Source organism: Delphinapterus leucas, chromosome 7, assembly GCF_059928025.1.
Source record: "Delphinapterus leucas isolate spDelLeu-1000000601 "Yukka" chromosome 7, BTC_Dleu_Yukka2, whole genome shotgun sequence".
Lineage (NCBI taxonomy): Eukaryota > Metazoa > Chordata > Mammalia > Artiodactyla > Monodontidae > Delphinapterus > Delphinapterus leucas.
This window is the reverse complement of record NC_143135.1, coordinates 24,176,319-24,197,443: the sequence shown is the minus strand read 5'-3', so window position 1 is coordinate 24,197,443 and position 21,125 is coordinate 24,176,319. Positions and strand designations below refer to the sequence as shown.

The following is a 21,125-nucleotide window of genomic DNA, read 5'->3' as shown; positions in this document are numbered from 1 at the left end:
CACCATCTCACTGATAAGGGACAACTTCAGAGGCTGATTTGCTCCAGGCCATGCAGCTTGGAAATCATAAAACCTGACCTCGTGTCAAGGGTCCAGAGGTTAGAGCCACAAAAATCAATGGCCTTAATCTCCACATCCATGAATCTTCTCGTTTCTGCACAGAGGGCTTCAGAGAGGCTAGAGAATGGTTAAAATTTTGAGACCTCTGAAAACCCAGAAAGCTGGCCCCAAGTGACCAACCGATGACTCACTCTAGTGGCCAAGCGTCCCATGGAACTGTCTGCAATGATGGAGATGGTCCATATCTGCCTTGTCCAATCTGGTAGCCACCAGCCTCCCATGATGAGTGAGCACTAGAAACGTCACATGTGCAACCCAGGAACTGATGTTTTAACCTTATTGAATTTTTATTAAATTTCAATAGCCTCACAAGGCTAGTGTCTGCCGTGTTCAATAGAGCAGTTTCTCTCACTCACAGTATGTCACGTGTCTTGGGCTCCCACTCCAGGAAGGCTGTAAGAAAACGCTGCTTCCCAGGGCAGGCCTTAGTGTGAAGGAATAAAATAAATTATTCCTGCCCCAGAGCAAACACCATCGCTATGATTTTGGAACCTCTGCAGCTGGAAGAGAGAAATGACAGATTCCAAAACAAATGGCCTCGCCTCATTTTTTTTTCCTTTTAAAAGAAAAAAAATGAAATGCGTAGAAAGTCCTTGATTAAATTACTTAGGAAAGGCTGTCACTTTTTCAGGTGACAAATTCCTTCAGCTTATGATGACACAAGGACTGAAATATGGTGGAACGAAAAAACCAGAAGGTAAACAAGAAGAAGTTCGGCATTCTCTAAGGTGTCATAAATCAGGAGGGAATAGACTCAAGAAGCTAACAGCTTCCAAACGCTCTTTCTCTGAAACTATTTTAAGCAGCCCACACAATCTCTCAGAGGTTATTTCACTCACAGCAATAGAACAGAAGCAACGTGCTTCGCAGAGTATAGCTTTAAACTCGCAAAGAAACAAATACCTACACCACAGCTCTCAGGGCTGTCAGGTTGGCCACCCCTCTGAGAAATGTTACTATTTTAAGGCACCTAAATGGCTCGGTTGTTCAGAAGCTGCGAGGGATGCTTTTCCTCTCACCCTCTTGGACCAACCCATTCATTTCTTTGCTCAGGAAATCACTGCATGTGTTTCATCCCCATCCAGGCAACTGCCGAGGACAGAAGTAGGGGAGGACAGAGGCAGCATGGCAAGTGAGGAATGGTGCCCAACAGACCTTGGTTTGAATCCGCTGTGTCATTTACCAGCTATGCTACCTTGACCTCTCTGAGCCTCAGTCTCTTCAGTTGTCAAATGAGATTAAGAAGAATACATACCTCATTGGGTAATTATAGAGATTACGCGATATTATACACATGAAGCACATAGCATAGGGCTGGAACTTTGTAAAGGCTCAACACATGGCAGGTATGTACTGGGGATCACAGCTGGCTTCTCTGGGTAGGAAGGGAACAGGATGTGGTTGAGTGGAGAATCCAGAGTAAGGTTGCCTGGGTTTAATTATAATCTCCACCTCTCATTAGCTGTATGACCTTGAGCAAGTGACTGAACCTCTCTGAGCCTTGGTTTCCTCCTCTTTAAGATGCAATTAATATCCCTCATTTAGCAGCGGGATAAGTAACATTATTACATGGTGCCACTGCCATTCTAGATCTAACTTTGCCCTTTTCATGCAAATCTAACAGTTCAAGCTTCTCTTGGTTGTTCTTTGGTAATCCCACCAGAGGAGCAAGCATGGCTATGAAGTGAAGGAAAGTCGCCATCCTGGGTGGGGCACACATGAATGCTCCAGAACAATGATTCTCTTACCACGAATAACAGCTAATGTCTCAGTGCTCAATGAGCACCAGACGCTCCCAAGAACTCTACCCACATGGTCTGCACCCTACTCCAGATAATTTATATCAGAATTTCTGGAGGTGGGGACTTAAGACACACACACACTTTTTTTTTTTAATTTTTTTAAGCTCTCCAGGTGATTCTAATGTGAATCCAGGGTTCAGAGCCCCTGAAACAACTCTAAGTTTGGAACCATGGTATACCCATTAAACAGAAGAGGAAAACTGAGGTTCAGAGACCTCAGTCAGGAGGGGTGACTCTCAAATTCCATCTCTTAGCCACCTGTGCTACCTGAGGAGCAGAGGTCAAACTATTTCACAGGCACCTGGAGCCTCCCAATGCCTTTCTGAGACGACTCCAGGCCTCTGTGCCCTCTCAAAGCACCCAAGACGGTTCTCTTTCTGGCTAAATTTCTGACCCAGACTTGACTTCCAGGAATCCAAAGCTGTCCGGAAATGGAGACTCGCTTTCCCAGACCTGAAGGACACATGCACGAAGTCTCAGCAATCCACAGAACAACTGGAACTAATTAAACAGACCCCACGCTAATGACGGGAAACTGTGGATTTGATGATCTTCATTAAAGGCTGCTGGTTGTCTATGAAGAAGCTAGAAGGCAAAATTTAGGGGGGCTCTTAAGGCCATCAACCAAAGAATTATAAGACTGAAAATTAAATCTCCACTGCCTGAGGCCCTATCCAGCCCTGCTGTGTGGCACCTACCATTGGGAAAGGCAAAGGAGGGCAATGTTTCAATCCATCATGTGATTAAGGAGGGAGGCCTTTCCTCCCAGTTAAGAAGATCTGGAGGCCACCCTCCTGCTCAATCTCTCTCTAACAAAGTTTGAGACAAGCAACCAAAACCACACTCAGATCGCTGGCTCAGCCCTCCATCTTCCATACATAGCTGTTCCCCTTTCAATCAATGGCCAATCCCTCCTTTCAGTTGCTCAGACCATAAACCTCGTTGTCACATGGATTCCTCTCTCATCCCTCACATCTAAGCTGTTGGCAAGTCCCGTTGGCTTGAACTTCAAAATACATCCATAACCTCTTCAACTGACACCCAAGCCACCATCCTCTCTCACTTGGATTACTGCAAAGACGTCCCGAGCAGTCGTGCTGCTTCCTTCCATGCTTGAGACTACTGTTCATTTCCAACAGGGCAGAGAGGGTGATCTTGTTAAAATGCAAATCCGATCACATCATTCCTGGGCCTAGGCCCCTCCAGTGACTCCCAGCAGACTCAGAATTGAAAGCCGAGGTGCCACACAGTGGCCTACAAGGCCCTACTTGACTACCCACCCCTCCCTTCCCTCTCCAATTGCATCTCCTACTACGCGCCCTGCTCCCCCTCACCTGCCCCGCCAGCCTCCTTGGACCCAATGTGCACTTGCTCCCTCTGTCCGGAGCTGTCTTCCCCAGCCTGCCTGGCCTCACTGTGACTCCTCCAGCAGGTCTTACCCTTCCTCATGATCCACTGGGCCTACACCCTCCCCTCCTTTGTGTCTCTCATATTCATCTATTCTATCACCATGCACAGTAAGTCCTCAACAAATATATGCTGAATAAAAGAGCAGAGGTAGCCAAAACTTTTAGCCTCTCCCTGGATCCTAATCCCAGATCCTCCCACCGTAACCACCGTCTGTCTCCTCCAAGACCAACATGGTAGAAAACCCAGGATACTTTACAAGCATCCACTGGACAGGTGGGGGTCCCTGTAATGCCTTTGCAGAGGCAGCTCTACCCCAGAGGCCCTCTCACCTGCTACTGAATTGGGTCTCAGCATAGTCCTGGCCTGCCCCGCTCCTCCTGGAAAGATTACATCCAGAAAAACAGCTGCAAGCAACTGGCTTCCAAATGGTGTCCCCACATACAACGTGATTTACCCAGCTGCTGAGATGAGTTAAAGAAGCAGCACCAGGCCTCTGGTTTCCACAGAAGCCACTCTTTTTTGGCCACGTGTTCTGCTTTCTCCTGAACATTTTATAATCTTCAACTTGGGGGTTTGTAGAGTGGACGGGCTGGTGGGGAAGAGGGACAAGCTGCCCCACTCACCCATCTCTGGCGGGGACCACCCCAAGCCCTGCTCAGACTCTGTGACTGAAATAAATCGGGGTTCAGAACCCGTACCCCTTGGGGTGCTGAGCTCCCCGTCTCAGCCTTGGAATTCCTGGCAGCCTGTCATTTTCACTTACTCTCACTTTCCCTGCCTTTGAAGAATCGGCCCTGCCAACTGCAACAAAGAGCATTTAAAAATATCTTGCTGGATTATACTGCCCTGCCTTCTAAATTCCTCACAATGTCTGTCTGTCCCACATAGTATAAAGAAGGGTGTAGCATATTTAATTTTTTTTTTTTTTCTAGCTGCTCCCTGCTATAAATATCCGAGGTCAGATAGGCGGGCTGCAAACACCGGCTGCATGAAGTCACCTCGGGGCCAATCTCACCACCAAGCAGGCCTGCCAGGACCTGGACACAGCTGCTGAGTGCTGGTGGGGTGGGCTGGCCAAGAGTAGACAGAACTCATCCTTCTGAGGCAAGTGGGGGAAGAAAAAACTCTAAGTAATCATAGTGAATCCCAATATAAAAAGGATGGCATTTAGTCCCACTACCTGGACCATCTTCCAAGAGCGCGGCCAGCTCCATCCTGGGCTGCTTCTTTCCCAAGGGTAATAATTACAGGGCTCGACCTTAGGAAAGTGATTTCACAGTGTCCATGTGGGGTCTGGAAACATTATCAGAGACAGAAGGGCCATTGGAGAATCTAGTCCAACCTCTTCACACCACAGATAAAGTAACAAACAGCCAAGAAGAGGGAGTGATTCACTCCAGGTCACGGAGAGGCCAAGCTCCAGCCCAGAATCTTCTGGATCCACATCCTTCACTCTCTGAACTGGACTGTCCCAGACACTTGTGCACATATACTTGCTTGGTCCGTGAACCTCGGCTTGTGTTTATGAACAGCTCTCCTCACAGCAAATATTGCTTTTCATATCTTAAAAGGTATAGACTAAAAAAAAAAAGTTTTAAAATTTCAACAAAACTTGGCCTCAATTTTAGGGATGATTTTCATGCACTGAAAGACCTGTTTCACCCTCTTTGTGTTCCCCTTTAATCTCTCCCCACTCCTAAACTTTTATCTCTGATACTTCCAAATTCAGCTTTCCTGTGTGATTTTTCCATCATGGGCCTGACCACCCCCCTCCCAAACCCCCACCCAGCTCACTTTTAGAAAGCGAATGATGGGTCCCAAACCATTAACCATAAATAACTATATATGTACTTTTGTAAAATGTTCATGAGGTTTCTCTTTTCCAAGCGACAAATTCCTTTATAACACTGGGGTCAGGAAAAGGTCTAATACCTGAGTTATCGGCTAAGCCATTGATGACCTATCACATTTCATTACGGCCAGCGGAATTCAGCTGGACCCTAGGGAGTCCATTCCAGATGGCACTGAGCTATAAGGTGGTTCCACAATATCAAACATTTAACATGATGATTGAAATCTTTATTATCAATGCTCTGGAAACAACTTTAGCAAGAATTAGAAGGTGACTAAACCTCTTTGAGAATTGAGCTGTTATTTTCCAAAATGATAAACTGTAAACTGAAGATATCAAGCCAGACTCATAACCAAAGTTCTGGGACCCTCTTATCCTGTTTTCTGTCCCTCTCTGCCTCTGTGTTTGAGGATTCTGCCTTGGCAAGAGTCAGTCCAACAGCCTCATTTAACGGGTGTGCCAGCCTCGACCTTCATTCCATACTGGGATTGCTTTGGCCTGAAATGCTATGTGCGGAGCCCTGCAGGAAACACCGAGTCAGAAGCCAAATTGCATGGGAGAAGCAGGGGTGATGGCAGTCTTGCTCTTCAGGCCCTCTCAGCCCAGGTTTGCTCGGGTAAAGTCTTCTTTCGTTACTTGTACTGCTAGGACAGAGGCCAGGGGCATTTTTGAGGTCAATCTTTCAATCAACAAGAGGGGTAATGGGAGGTCTGGGGCTGTGGTTAAGATGCGCTGGGGAGCAGACACACTCCATTTCTGAATTATAAAAATGAGTTTTGGAAAACTCTCTTCCTGCACTCTGGCAGGCTTCTTAACATCTGGATAAAAGATGTGGGAAAGTTTTCCTCTTTACTGTGTTATCTGCCCTTCTCCTCATCATGCATCTGAACCCTTCCAGCCAAACAGGGTCACTTGCCATTTTCCAACACACACACTCTGGCTTCCATGTCTTTGCTCACACCACTCCCTCTGCCTGCAAGCCTGCATGCTCTCTGCACCACCTTCCCTTCTCTGTCCCAGCTCCACCTGCCCAAGTGCCCCTGGCTCACATGCCACACCCTCCACAAAGCAGCCCCAACTCCCTCCCTCACACCCAGCCAGGGCTCACCTCTCCCCTTTGAGCTCTCCAGTCACCAGAACTTCAAGGTCCCCATCTAAGGGGTAGACAGTATATCTACCTTACAGAGGGCCTTGGGAGGATTAAGTGAAATAGCTCATGAAAAGCACCCCTAAATGGGCAGTGAGAAAGATGAGGCTTCAGCATCATCCCTCTCATTTGAATGCAGGGACCCCAAACTTCCTTGGAAGAATCCATGGACATGCTTTGCTTTCCCTACTAGATTCTAAACTTCTTGACAGGCAAGATAATTCCAGTCCTCCTCCATGGCCTTGGATGTAGCTGGCGCTCAGCAAGTAGTCGATTAACGAGGCCGGCATGGCATTCCTCAGGCTTACTCGGGCTGTGTTTCTGAAGCTTCTCCTCCCAATTCGGCAAGCTGCTCCAAGCCTACTGCCAAAGCTGCAAAACCATTTAGGCCTTTTTTAAAACAAGCAAGATTACAAAGTATGTTTACATGACAGGCCAGCAAAACACAAAACACCTGCTGTCCTGTGGCTCAGAACTTGGCAGCGGCGATGGGCAGGGTCCCATAGCAGAATGAATTTGCAGGGCCTGGAGCGTTGAGTTTGCACCATCACTATCATCCTGGCAGGGTCAGCCTTGAGCTTGGAGGGAGGGTCAGATGTCAATGCCCAATGCTAGCCTGCTTCATCTTGAGGGCAACAGAGCCATAACTGAGCAAGGTGCAAAGGTGCTTTTTCCAGATCCCGTAACTTCCTCCTACCTATTAGTCACCAAGGAAAGCCTTGTGACTCACAATCATCACTCTGGGATTTGGGTCCCGATCCTCCCCTGCACTAGAAATGCCCACTTCGGCAAAAGTGAACATGACTGGCCGCAAACCAACACAAGTTTGCAAAAATATAGCAGTGATTAGAATTAATATTTCATGTGCCAGGCTCAGTGCAAAGTCCCTTACAGAGACTTTTAGTAAATCCCACAAACATCCAACGAGTTGGGTACTCTTTTCAGTTCTATTACAGAGCAGTGTTTCTCAACCAGGGGTGATTTTGCCCCTCAAGGGACATCTGTCAATGTCTGGAGACATTTTTGATGGTCACCACTGGCAGCTGGAGGTGGGGGAGGGAGGGTGTTGCTGGCATTTAGCGGGTGGAGGCTGGGATGCTGCTAAGCATCCTACAGGGCATAGGACAGCCCTGCAACAAAAGTTATCCAGTCCAAAGTGCCACAGTGACAGGCTGAGAAATCCTGTTATAGAGGAAGAAACTAAGGCACAGCACTGACCTTGCCCAGGATCACACAACTCAAAAGGGAGGGCGCCAGGAATGACACCCGGGCAGCCCTACCCTGTGCTATGTTCTCAGCGCTCAACCCAGAGGCAGCTCTGACATCCTGGGAGCAATGAGTATGCCTGCAGGCACAACCGCCCGTGTATAAGAGCCGGCCCCTCACCTTATAGTTGGAGACTTGAAGCAACTTGCTCCAGGCCTTTGTAAGAAGCAAGGCAACTTGGGGCCCAACTCAGACTTCAAAGCCAGGACATCTCAGTGCTCGCTATGCGGATTCCTTCTCTCCCTGTGCTCCTGGCACTGAGATTTCAGCCGAGACCGTAGTGGACTCTGAGGAAATCAAAGGCCCCTTCATAAATGCTTTTCCGCCAACTCCAGAGCAAGTGAGTTGAGTGCCCTGAGGCCAGTGGCCTAAACACGGGCTCCCTTTGGGTTCTTTCCTCCTGCGTGTCCTACTTCTCCGGGCCAGCTCTCCCCGCCGTTAGAAGACAATCACGGTGCAGGTGGCAGCTTTGCCATTCAACTGAGCTTATTGATCACTCAGCAGCTGACACCTGTAAGGCCCTCCCTGGGCGGCAGAGTTCCCCGCCCCTCAGGAGCAGCAATAAAGGCTCCTTAAAATCGATGGCACCTGCAGGACACACTCTGGGACCGTCAGCAAGCAGCATTTAAACAGCCTATCACAGCATCCTTCAGAGGAAGACCCACACCTGGGCCTTGATGCCTGGTCTTCAGCTTGGTTGTGAAGATTCTCTGGCCTAATGGATGTAAAGAGCCCGGATGCAGCAGACATTAACAAGCAAGATGTATAGCAGGTGCTGCTGTGAGTCTGACCCTTGCCTCCACTGGCAGGGGAAAAATACTGCCCTGGTCCTCATTACCTTTGTTTCCCTGATTCTTCACACAAAAAACACAGGCCTAGGGCTTGAGCGATATGGGGCTTGGTCCCGGCCCGGCCATTACCAAGCTGTGAATCCTGGGTTCCCAGAGACCCTTCTGTGAAAGAGCATCCCATCGATGGATTTTTATGGGCACCGGGCGAGATCCTAGATAAAAAGGTTTAAGGACCTGTGCAAAGGTTACGCCTATTATTACAGCTGTAGAAGTGTAGAAACAGAGGCCAAAGCATTCACCCACTACACTACTTGGGGAAGGACAGGTAGTGATGGGGAAATGGGATAAGGACCAACCTGAGGATTCGCAGCCCAGGGTCTCTGGCTTATTTTATTATTTTATCTTTATTGGAGTATAATTGCTTTACAATCTGGCTTATTTTAGAACCTTAGGTGTTGTCCGTGCGACCCAGGAATGTCTCGGTAGTTGATTGCCTTAGTGCCTTCCTCAGATTGGAGGCAGATGGGGTGCAACACAGATGCACCCTCTTCTGAGCAATAGTCATCAACAAATTGCCGTCTAGGGCAGCTCTGCAGGCAAGGCGGGATTGGTATTGCTATTCTTAGGGGAACTGAGTGCCTCTGTCTTTCAACTCAATCTTCCTGTGGATCTATCTGTTGCCCATCAGACTTCTGCTGTGAAACGCCCACTATGGGCACTGCACACTGAAGGAAGCCCCCCCCAACCTGAAATCCCTCCCATTTACCTTTACTTATCACAGGTGACCTTGGGAACCCTGCTCAAAATTAGGGGATCAAAAGTTTGAATGATGTCCCTGTGGTTTGGGTACACTCCAAAACGCTGCCTCTATTCATCAAGAACTTGAAATTCTCTGCCATGGTAGAAACAGGGTAAAGTTCTTCTGAGGGGGTTGAAGGATTTCGAATGAAGTTTCTGGAATTGAACACTTTGTATTGTGGGATCAATCATTTGCCTGACTGCCATTCACGGAGCCCCTACTGTGTGCCAGACCCCATGCGAGGCACAGGGGAGACAGTGATGCCTGTGAGTCCACAGTGTGATGGGAGAGACACAAACAGGAAACAGTTCAAGAATCTGCCCTGAGTGCTGTGGAAATTCACAGAGAGGTGGCCCTTCAGCCCGCACGGAGGCAGGTAAAACCTCCTGGAGGAAACAGAACATCCCCGCCTTGTTCTTCTAACTACTTAAGGCTGGCTTGCATTTCTCAGGCATTCAAGGAAAAAAAAAAAAGTTTGCATTTCCAAAGCTTGCTTTGTTTCAGTTTTACCAGCTCTCTGGGCTTCAATAAAACAGTCAAAGAGGGGGGAAGCTGCCACCTCAGCCCAGACTACCCAGGTGTGGAAACTGATTAAACAGCAACTAGCGGCTCAATTAACCCTTGCTCCTGGAGTTGATTATCTCAATGGAAATCCATCCTATAATCTCCCTGTTAAATGAATCCTACAACTAGAAGAGTTTTCAGCCCTGCTGTAGATGCAGCCCTTTCATTTCTCGGCTGCAAATGAGATTGTTGGGACTCTGCCTCAGCTGATAAATAACTGAATAATTCAGAAAGGTCCTCAGTCACTTTTTTTTTTTTCTTTGCTGAGTGATCCTTAGACATCAGCAGTATTGATATATTACCTACTACTTATGAAATTTCAGAGAGGCCCCCCTTGGCTGTCACTTAAATTAGCCCCAGTCACACCATCCTATTACTGTTTTCTGTTGTTGTTAGTAACACTTACTGCTAAAAGTAAATCCCTATTTGTTCATTTTCTCCTTGTCTCCTCCATTTGTTTGTAAACTTCATGAGAGGAGGAACCTCTCCCTCCCCCAACTTAATCCACAGCACTTTTAACTGTGGTGCAGGCAGGGTCAGTGCTCAATAAATATTTGTTGAATGAACTGCCAACTATTTATTAAGCATTTACTATGTGCTACAATCTTTAAATCTATGCTTTCACCTAATCCTCATCAACCTTAAGAATTAGGTGCTGTTATTAACCCCCATTTTACAGATAACAAAATTGAGGCTTAGAATGGTTAAGAAATATGCCCCACAGGACTTCCCTGGTGGCACAGTGGTTTGGAGTCCACCTGTTAATACAGGGGACATGGGTTTGAGCCCTGGTCCGGGAAGATCCCACATGCTGCGGAGCAACTAAGCCTGTGTGCCAGAACTACTGAGCCTGTGCTCTAGGGCCCGCGAGCCACAACTACCGAGTCCACATGCCTAGAGCCGGTGCTCAGCCACAAGAGAAGCCACCGCAATGAGAAGCATGCACACCCCAACGAAGAGTAGCCCCCACTTGCCGCAACTGGAGAGGGCCCGCACGCAGCAACGAAGACCCAATGCAGCCAAAATAAATAAATTAAAAAAAAAAAAAGAAATATGCCCCAGGTCACTCATATAAACAGCAGAGGTGCGCTTCAAATCCTCACTGTGATTCCAAAGTTTTTGCTCCTTACCATTATGATAGAGCTACCTTCATGTACATCCTGGTTACTGCTTTGGAGCAGGAATATTCTCACCAAAATCCTATCATTTAACCTAGAGTCTCAAAATGGAAGGGGATTTTCTCTAATGCCATGGACATTCATGAAAGCTTAGTAAGAAAAATGGCCAAGAAGAAATCCCGAAGTGATGCTCAGCATCAAACTGATGTACGACGATGAGAGAGAGAGAGAGAGAGAGAGAGAGAGAGAGAGAGAGAGAGAAAGGGAGAGAGAAAGGGAGAGAGAAAGGGAGAGAGAGAGAGAGAGAAAGTAGATGAGAGAAGTTTCTATTTTCTACCAGATCCATGTTTATAAATATTGCCCTATTAAAGTGGTTTCTCTACCTCCCACAAGGAAGATATCATCACTTAATGACATTGCCCTGGAAACAGCGACACAGATACCAAATGAGCAAGCAATATATAACTCCTGCTGCTCTACGAAGCTGAGATCATGTTTTATAAACACCATAGAAATTTTATCATCCATCTTGGGCTGAGCGAAACCATATTTGCCCAAGACTCTGAGTAATGGATGGGATTAGATGGATTAGGGGTCTTAAATTCCTGGTTGGAAGACATTAAAAGTTTAAGAGCCCTATATAGCTGACTCAAATGCATGTGCCCATGCTGTATAATTAGCAGGCATAACAACAATAAATATATACTATAAAGGGAAGACCAGCAGGACAAGACTTCGAACCAGCACACTCCCTCCCGTGCGTAGCCATTTCCCACTTAGACTTCAGCTGTATAGATAGTAACCTTGCTGGCCTTGGCTTATTTTAGTACAACAAAGGTTTAGGGTCTCTCCATTTCTTTCCTAAGCAGTTTATGCTTCCTTCTGAAGTCAGCTTTGAGGCATAAGTAATTCATTGTGCCTCTACTAAACATTCATTTCACTTTGTCTAAAGAAAATAAATCAGCCTGGTTATTGTTTACTGGGGCCACCCTCAGGTTTTCATGTATAAAAAATGAGCATCCATGTAACTCAAGGGAAGCGAATGGTCACCTGTCTTGCAGGAGAGCTCCCTGGAGACCAAGGAATGTATGGAGGGACACGTTTGCTCGGAACATCTCGGAGATGTGCTGCCTGTCACATAGAGTCCTGCTGTCTTGCATGGCTTAAGAAGAATTGTTTGGGGTGGAGGATGGGAGGGAAGAGGTAAAATTATAGGGTCAAAACCCCATCCGGTGAAGAAAATCCCAAGGAGTGATGACCTTAGATAAGAAATCTAGGGCCCTTTGGGATAGCCCTTTAGTGGAAGACACCTGTGTTCTAGCAATTTCTCATGACTCTACATTTTCAGAGGACCCTGGAGAGGCAGCTGCTCTTAACTGCCTCAGTTTACAATTAGAAAAACTGAGAAATTCCTCCACCTGAGGGGCACCAGTTCTGCATGAAGGGCATGTTTTGGTTTTGCTTTGTTTCTCTGTCACCCATTATCCTCCTTCATTCTAGTCTGGTTTGTAGGGTCATAGGCCTTTGTTTTTTCCCTCAGGAGTCTTCACTTCTCTGAGTTCAGTCTGGGCCTCTCCTCAGCCAAAAGTTCGGAACGCTTCCCCCCTGGGCTATGACAGCCACATGGAAATCCCCCTGCCCTCCACTTCCTCTCCTGGGGCTGTGTTCCTCATGCTGATGCCACAAACCTGGAGGGTAAACACAATTATCAGCTGTGACATTATCAGCTGAGATCCTGGACTGACCTCAACTCTGACCTAAGAGGAGGAAAATTAAAAGGCGTATGCTCTTCCTTCCATTCCAGGCCTCTCCTTTTGTCAGTGCTAGAATTAAAAACAAAACCCTTGAAAGTCAAAGTCAGCCACACTGGTAGATACAGACTGCCTTCAAAATGAGGCCTTAGGATGTCAGGTACTCTCCTTGAAAATTGGACCAGTGAAAACAAAGCTGCTTCTTCTCCTCTAGTGGCTAAAAGCTTGAACTCTGGAGCCCGCCTGGGTTCAAATTCCACCTTGTCACTTAATATCTGTGTAATCTTGGGTTAATTATTTAACTGACGGGTACCTCGGTTTCCCCATCTGTATAATGGGGATAATACTATAGGTACCTACAGATTACTCAAGTTAACATATAAAGTGCTAAGAACAGTGACTGACACATTGTTAAGTGCTAATTTAAAATTTTAGCTATTATGATTATGTTAAACCACATTTAAATATGACTCCCTTTATGGCATTCCAACACCCACACGGCCTCTTCCACTGACAACTTACTTGCCACTGAATGTTGCCCCCAAAATGGCCTTACAATCAGATTGCAAGGATGTCTAGCCAAAGTACCATTCCAAATAACTGATGGTTTGCTGACTCCTGAAGTTGGAGTCTGGTAGGCAGTTTACTGCTGAATGTATGTCACACCGTAACCTTTCAAGGGAAAAGGTCAAGCGCTTCCCTACCACCTTCTGCACTGAAGCTATGTCATCCTTCAGAGAAATGCAACTACCTAATGGTTTCTTTCCCGGAATTGACACCATGCCATTGCCCATCCCCCCACTCCTCTTCCCAATAGTGTGGTTTACTGACTGGGTCTTGGTTTCTTTTGGGAAAGTCCATAAGGTTGTGCATTTAATATAATACAACACAGGGGTTTTAATCAACTGCTCACTTGGTTGGTGACAGCTTTGAAAGTCAGGCCCTGGGAGCTAGGATGTGGTTCCCTTTCTGGGAATGGGATTCAGGAGTCACCAGGTTCCATCGCTCTGGGCACACAGTGTTAAGAACCCACCAGTACCACTCCACCTTCCAGGAGAGGGCCTGAAAGGCATGCTTCAATCCAGCAAAGCCCAAGGTGGCAGCACGAAGGTCCTGGGCTTCCTGCTCCCTTCCTCCCATCCCACTTACCCAAGGCTCAGGTCTTAAGTGTTTGGGCCCTCTGGCTACTGCTACTGGACTGGAGAGAACCGGGACAGAACCACAGTCGATCTGCCCAGCTCTGGGGAGAGATGCCAACTATAGATCCGTCAAGCAAGGCAGAGAGCGACGGGGCAGTAAGCTTCGCGCCAAGAGAGGTTCAGTGATGGCTTGGTCAAGAGATTCAATCAGTGAACAGCCCCCAGTAGCGACAACACGACGCAGAACAGAAAGTAGAAGATCAGCCACGACTTTGCCCTCCAAAAGTCAGTCGCTGAAAGAACAATCTCGGGAAAGACCCTTTAATGAACTCCTCCACCCGTAGACCGAAAGCTTTCTCTCAGGTCTTGAATTTCCTTCGTCCTAGGAAATTCATCCCCTGGGTAACCATGTCCGACTTCTCCCCCACCCCGACCATGGGTCGGGGGCCCGCGTGCTTACCATTGGCGTTCTTGCCGCAGATGAGATGCTCATAGGGCTGCAGGACGCCCCAGAGCTCGGCGTCATTGTTGATGACCATCTCCAGGGCCTCAGCGGACACCTCCCCGCCTCCAGCCCCTCCGCCGTCGGGGCTCTGGCTGGCCAGCACCCTGGCCCGGATCTCCTCCACCAGATTCTCCATGCAGGCGGTGAGCGAGATGGCCGCGTACTCGTGGATGCGCACGGAGATGCGGGTGTCCACCATCCAGCGGAAAAAGCGGCCAACCGAAAAGGTGAGGCCGCAGCGCGCCGACTTGCCCCGGCGCAGCCCGTCGCCCGCGCTCATGCTGTACAGGGACAGCGCCTTGACGGCGGCCAGTGAGCAGCTCTCGGCCAGCGCCCAGCTGTGCACCAGGCGCACGGCGCTCTGCACCTCGAAGCGGGTGCACTTGGCGTGCAGCACGCTCAGGCGCTGCGCCTCGCGGGCCACACGGATGAGCGCTCGGCGGAGCAGCCCCGCCAGGCGCCTAACCGCCTCGGCGGAGAACAGGGGCTGCCGCCGGCCGCCAGCACCTTTGCGAAGCACCCGGGCCACGTCTCCCTCGGTCCAGGGGAACTCCTCCAGCTCGGGGAGGCGCGGGCAGCGCGAGAAGAGGTCGGCCACTTCGGGGTCCTCGGGCAGCACCGTGTTCACCGTGTCCCAGCTGTTGTGGCGGCTGTTTATGGAGCCGGAGTAGCACCACCAGGCCGCCCCGCGGTGTTGCTGCGCCGAAGAGTTGATCGCCTGCGAGTTGGACTTGGAGGACGAGAGGCTGAGCGAGCGGCACGAGTCCCCGGCCCCATACCCGGAGTCCAAGGTCAAGTCCTCCAGAGTCTTCAAGGTGGAGCTGTACGTCCCGGCCATGGGGAGCCTGCCCGGGGAGGCCTCGCCGAGCGAGGGGTGCTCACAACTCCATGCGTCCTTCCCCCAGTGGGCAGAAACAAGCTCTAGGCTCTCCGGGGCGCCCTCTTTCCTCTCGGCGCCGCGGGCCTCGGCGGCCGCATTGCCCGCCCGCCCGCCCGGCGGCCGCGGGAAGGTGGGCGAGATTCGCGGCGGCCGGAGCCCCACGCTCCCGGCGTCTGGACTCGAAGCCGTCACTGGAAAGGCCCCCCGCCGCTCCTCCTCGGCACTTCCCCTAGCCCACTTCAACTTCCCTCAAGCAAAGCGTCTATCTTCCGCGGAGAAGGAATCCCGAGAGAACAGGGCGGCGGCAGCAGAAGGAGGCGGGTCCGAGAGCTGTGCGAGTACAGAACCGCCCGGCGAAGAAGCACTCAGCAAACTTCTGCGCGGCGCCTGCCGCCCGCACCGGCTAGGTACTCTGCCGCCACGGGCATGCAAATAACGCGGGGCAGCCCACCAATCATCGGCCGCGATGGGCAGGGGCTGCACCAATGATCTCCCACAGAGGCGGTCACTATGCAGATTTCACTCCGCCGCGGGTAAACCCCTCGGCGGCGGAGGCGGGGCTGGAGGCCGAGGGTCTGGTAGAGCTGACGGGAGGACGGCGGAGGAGGGGGAAGAGAAGGCGAGTGAGTGAGCTGGGAGGTGGGGAGCAGAGACTGGGAAAGGAGGGATCGAAACGTTAGGCTCGGGAGCTGACGACTTAAAGAAAAATGTGAAGGAAAAGCCACTGTGCGTTGCCCCTTCCCGTCGTCCAGGCTTTGGGCGTTCGCAGCTCCCTTTCGAGCCCTCTGCTACCGAACACCGACGCCAGCGAGTCGAGTGTGGGTAGGGAGCAAGGGAGGTGGGGCTGGGGGAGGGCACAGCGGCATGGGGGAGGGGACCCAAGCCAGTCGCTCCACCTCTCTGCTAAGACTTTCTGCCAAGGCCCTCCCTTCTTCCAGGCGAAACTCCAGTGAAGTTGGGGAGGGAGGAGGGACGCCCCTGTTTGCTTCTCTTCCCCCATCCGTCTGGTTCTCTTTACGGTGCTCTCTAAGCTCCAATCAGAACAATCTCTCCCTAATCTGGCATCTGATAAATGGACGGGCTCCAGGAGGCCTGCGATTCCGCCCCCGTCCCCCCCACCCCGCCACTTGCAATATTACACATGCAGTAGTCTGAGTATTACTTGGGGAGAGGGCTCTAACTGATCAGATTCTCAAGTGTCCGTGTCTTCGCTGTTACAACTGTACAATACCTCTTGCTGTGTTGGATCCTTCCTGTCCGAGGAGCCAGTGTCCGATAGTGTGTATGTGTACGGGGGGGTGGGGGGTTGTTACACACGTGTGTAATGGGTGTGCGAAGGTGAGAAACGTCCCTAGCACTGGCCTGCGCTCGGAACACCTGGCTGAATGCACCTCTTCCTAACGGTGTGCCCTTGGGCGAGTTATCTGCCCCTCTCAGGACTCGCTTTCCTTCCCGGGTAAAATGAGAGCTGACCTCCAAGCAGCACCCTTGTAAACCTGTCTCAGGCGCGTGTTCAGAGGCGGTCAAAGTTCGATTGGTTCCAGCAGATCCATGCGCGGTCCCACTCCGTCCCGCTGCTGTCCTGTAACTATTCACACACACGTGCACGAATGTGCATATGCCTCCTCCAGTGGAACCGCAAAATCAAGCAGGAGATTGTGTACGCGTTTCCCCCAAGTCAGCCTCCTCCCGCGCTCTTGAATAACTCCCTTGTGCTGTATCTCACACGGTGCTGACCTTGAGCCGTGAGTTGGATACGAACTAGAAATGTCTGGTTTGTCTCTTTCCTTCTTAAATTAATGGCCCTTTCCCTGTGAAACTCCTTTTTCTTTGGCAGTTTGGCTTAATTTTGCCTTCCTGCGCATCTTTATTTATGCAATACCGCCGCCTCATGGTGAGGGCTGGGAACGGCGTCAAGGATGGACGTACTCATACGAACGACACAAGTCCGCAGGGACCAAATCAAGAGAGGACACAAGGTGTGATGACATTTTATAGAACAAGAGATGAGAAGTCGAAGTAGGTAAGGAGGTTCAACTTGTCAAAAATGCGAAAATCGGATGCAGTTTAATATTTATTAGGGGAAATATAATACTAAGGCAAATGTCGCCCTCTAATGGATGTTTACAGGAAAAAAATTCGGCAAAGTTTTTTTGTTTGGGTTTCTTTTCTTTTCTTTTTCTTTTCATTTTGTTGTGTGCATCCTTAAAAAGTAACGAAAATGACAACTGGAAATTTAGGACAGGGGACTTACTGAATGGAAAGGTTATCTAGGAAACTATCTAGAATATTTCTTGGGGGAAAAGAGCAGATGGGATTTATCTTAATATATTCAAGTTACTTGATGACTTGAAGTGTAAAAATAATCAAACATGCCTACAGCCAAATTTCAGAATGCTGTGAATGTTAAATTGCACCAAAAGGATTTGTTCAGCAAAATTCAGCGGCTGGAAACACTACTGCACAAACAACTGAGTTCTGTTAGTAAATTACATGGAAAGAAAGAGATGGAGAGGAAACCTATACACTGAAAAAGACTTAGAAGACATATCAGCCACTCACAATGTGTGGAATTTATTTGGAATTTGTAGGGCTTTTTTAAATCAGTAAATATTTGACCTTATGAAACTATTGGAATATTTGCTATTATGAAATCATTGTTAGTTTTTTGATGTGGTAATGGTAGTGTGGTTATGTTTATTAAATGTTCTTATCTTTTAGAGACATACTGAAATGTATCTTTTAATTTTCACCATTAAAAAAAGGAAAGAAAGGGCTTCCTTGGTGGCGCAGTGGTTGAGAGTCCGCTTGCCGATGCAGGGGACACGGGTTCGTGCCCCGGTCCGGGAAGATCCCTGCCACGGAGCGGCTGGGCCCGTGAGCCATGGCTGCTGAGCCTGCACATCCGGAGCCTCTGCTCTACAATGGGAGAGGCTACAACAGTGAGAGGCCGGTGTACCAAAAAAAAAAAAGAAAGAAAAATCTTTATGGAAACATCTGGTAAAGGGGCTACAAAGTTATGAAAGACAATTAAGACTGTAGATCTCTTGCCTTTGATATATTCCCCAAAGAGTTCTGTAGTCTGCTTGAGGACTGGAGGTACAAAATAAACCCAGAGTGTGCTTGTGTTTGTGTTTTGTGTGATGGGGGAGAAAGAAAGAGAGGAAGAGAGAGAGAGATAGAGGACAAGATACACTGAACCGTTTTAAACATGAACCAACTGATTTCAGTTAATCTTTTGGGAAGTTGGCAAGCCGGATGAAGTACAAAACTTTGGATCAAGGAAAGAATGGACATGGCTTCTTCTGTTTCTTTTTTTATGAATTTATTTATTTATTTTTGGCCGCGTTGGGTTTTTTTCTGCGTGTGGGCTTTCTCTAGTTGCGGCAAGCGGGGGCTACTCTTCGTTGTGATGCGCCGGCTTCTCACTGTGGTGGCTTCTCTTGTTGCAGAGCACAGGCTCTAGGCATGTGGGCTTCAGTAGTTGTGGCACGGGGGCTCAGTAGCTGTGGCTTGCGGGCTCTAGAGAGCAGGCTCAGTAGTTGTGGCACACGGGCTTAGTTGCTCCGCAGCATGTGGGATCTTCCCAGACCAGGGCTGGAACCCGTGTCCCCTGCATTGGCAGGCAGATTCCCAACCACTGTGCAACCAGGGAAGTCCTGACATGGCTTCTTACCTATACGTATGTGGTTAATTAAGGCAATCTGGTAGTAATGTGTTTAACCTTAGGAATGCAAATTAGATTAGAAGAAGAGAAAGCAGACCCACTTTCTCAACTCAGGCCTGGCCCAAACATAATCTTTGAAGAAAAACAACTGTCATGTGGCTGGACAAGTTAATAAGAACATGATGAAACCATAGCAAATATTCGGAGAATTCCCAGTGGAGTGAGAAATTAAAAACCAGATCTGGAATTGCCTATGCAAAAGTTATGTAAGGCAGGAGCTTGAAATAAAATGTAAAAACTTTATCTTGGGCAAGGTCTCATATTTGTTATACAGTTTTTTACAAAATCAAAAACAATGTGAAGGTTAGAGAACAAAATACTGTAGAATTTATCTTTAAAGAGAAGGGGTTAATAATCCCAACTATTTAAGTACAGACAGAACTCTCTTATGAGAAAGGTAGATTATGACCTTGACTTTGGAGAGTGACCAAGTTTTAATTTAGTTTATGGATCATGTTTGGTACATCCTTTCAGCAACATTTATTGAACACCTACTGGGTCTAGAACTGGGCTAGGTACAGTAGAGGTGCATTAGACAAGTTCCCTGCCATAAATAAAAGCATGGCCAATGTGTAGAAATGGGCATATGAGACTAACTCTTCTGCAAAACATGCTTTGTGGAGCTTTTCAAAAACCACTGACCAAGGGCCATTGCCAGGTCATTGACTCACCACACAGATTGATGCATCTAGAGGAGGAATGGTACAATTGCAAGGAAGGGAATGCTGTGTGGAATGCCAGGAGAGCTGACAAAGGTGCTGGTAGAGAGACGAGTGTGCCGTGGTTAGCAGAACAGCTTTGTAGCTGAATTTCAAGCAGAACACTCAGCTATTGAAAAAGCACCAATGGTGTGGAAACTGTGAGGTAATCCTTCTGTTCCATGTAACCTAAGGTAGCCCATTCCTGACACAGGTATTGTTTTCTGGACCTCAAAACTAAAGAGACATACAGACAAAACAGAAATAGACCCACAGACATAGAAAACAAACTTATGATTACCAAAGGAGAAAGTGGGGGAGGGATAAATTAGGCATTTGGAATTAGCATATACACACTACTATATATAAAATAGGTAACCAACAAAGACCTACTGTATAGCACAGGGAACTATACTCAGTATTTTGTAATAAACTATAAAGGAAAGGAATCTGAAAAAGAGTACATCTATCTGTCTATCTATATACCTATATATATATATATCTGAATTACTTTGCTGTACACCCGAAACTAACACAACACTGTAAGTCAATGATACTTCAATTAAAAAATTTTTGCATTCCTGTACATGATAGTGCCAAAACTTTCCAAATAAAAAGTTCCACTTGTAAAAAATAAAATTAAATAAATAAAAAATAAAGGATTCAATAGTTAAATTTGGGAAATTTTGCACTGTTTCTTCCTCTACTATATTCATGATGCAATATTTTTATTTAAGACTCTGTTTATATTTTTTTGACCTAGTATATCTCAGACTTAACTGGGCAGAGAACTCTCCCCATCCCCGGCAGACCTATTGTAAAGTGATTGGGATTTTTAATTTAACCTGAAGCAGAAAAGACAACTCTATTGTTTATGTGTCTCCTCAGACAGCAGTGGTAGGGCAGGACCCTTGGAAGGAATTCAGATAAATCCCAGAACAGGGCAAGGTTCACCATCTGACCCCTGCCCAAAGCTGGATTTTGGTGATTCTGTTGGACACAAATATGATTCCAAAGGTAAACATAAACCTAGGGCATTGGTCCACAGGAGAAAAGGAGGTGGAGTGCATAAGGGTGCAGGCACGAGTAAAAAGTTTCACAAAGCAAACAAGACGGGGAGGAAGGAGTCTCTCCAAGAGGGAGTTCTGCCTGTTAGGCAGTTGGTGTCATAGATTTGATAGCTATTATTAGAGATGAAGCCTTCAAGAGCCTGGGGTTGGAATTTTAAGGGATATGGGCTAGAACTTAAAGCTGCAGAGCTGAATTAAAACTACAAGACAGAAAACCCAGGGACTATTGCCAAATCCCCACATCTGGATGTCCTATACACCAGTTATCAATTAACTGCAATTGTGCTCTTCTATCTTGGCATGGAAAATACCTAAAGTTAAATATGACATTTAACTCTGCAATATTTACTAAACATTCAACTTTTAAGATTCATCTGGCATTCTTATTACAAATTTAAAGTCCCAGTCCCCTTTCCTGGAGGTCCTGATTCAGTAAGCCTGGAATGTGATTCAGGTAAAAGTATTTTTAACAAGTATTCCCAGATG

At 47.9% G+C, this 21,125-nt stretch overlaps 1 protein-coding gene across 10 annotated transcripts in view; it reads right to left on the bottom strand.

Moving 5' to 3' along the window:
• The window catches only part of ABTB2 (ankyrin repeat and BTB domain containing 2), a 181,722-nt gene extending 165,759 nt beyond the window's left edge, over positions 1 to 15,963 (bottom strand). For 4 of the 10 annotated variants that reach the window (XR_016393803.1, XM_089914959.1, XM_089914961.1 and 1 more), the window contains exon 1: positions 14,220 to 15,963. Coding sequence is in view for 9 of the 10 variants with exons in the window: in XM_089914959.1 (XP_089771085.1) it covers positions 14,220 to 15,102 (883 nt within the window). In the remaining variant the exon portion in view is untranslated. The remainder of the gene's footprint in view (positions 1 to 14,219) is intronic. The other 6 variants (XM_089914955.1, XM_089914954.1, XM_089914957.1 and 3 more) reach the window with 3 other exon arrangements.
• Between the last annotated feature and the right edge of the window lie 5,162 nt (positions 15,964 to 21,125).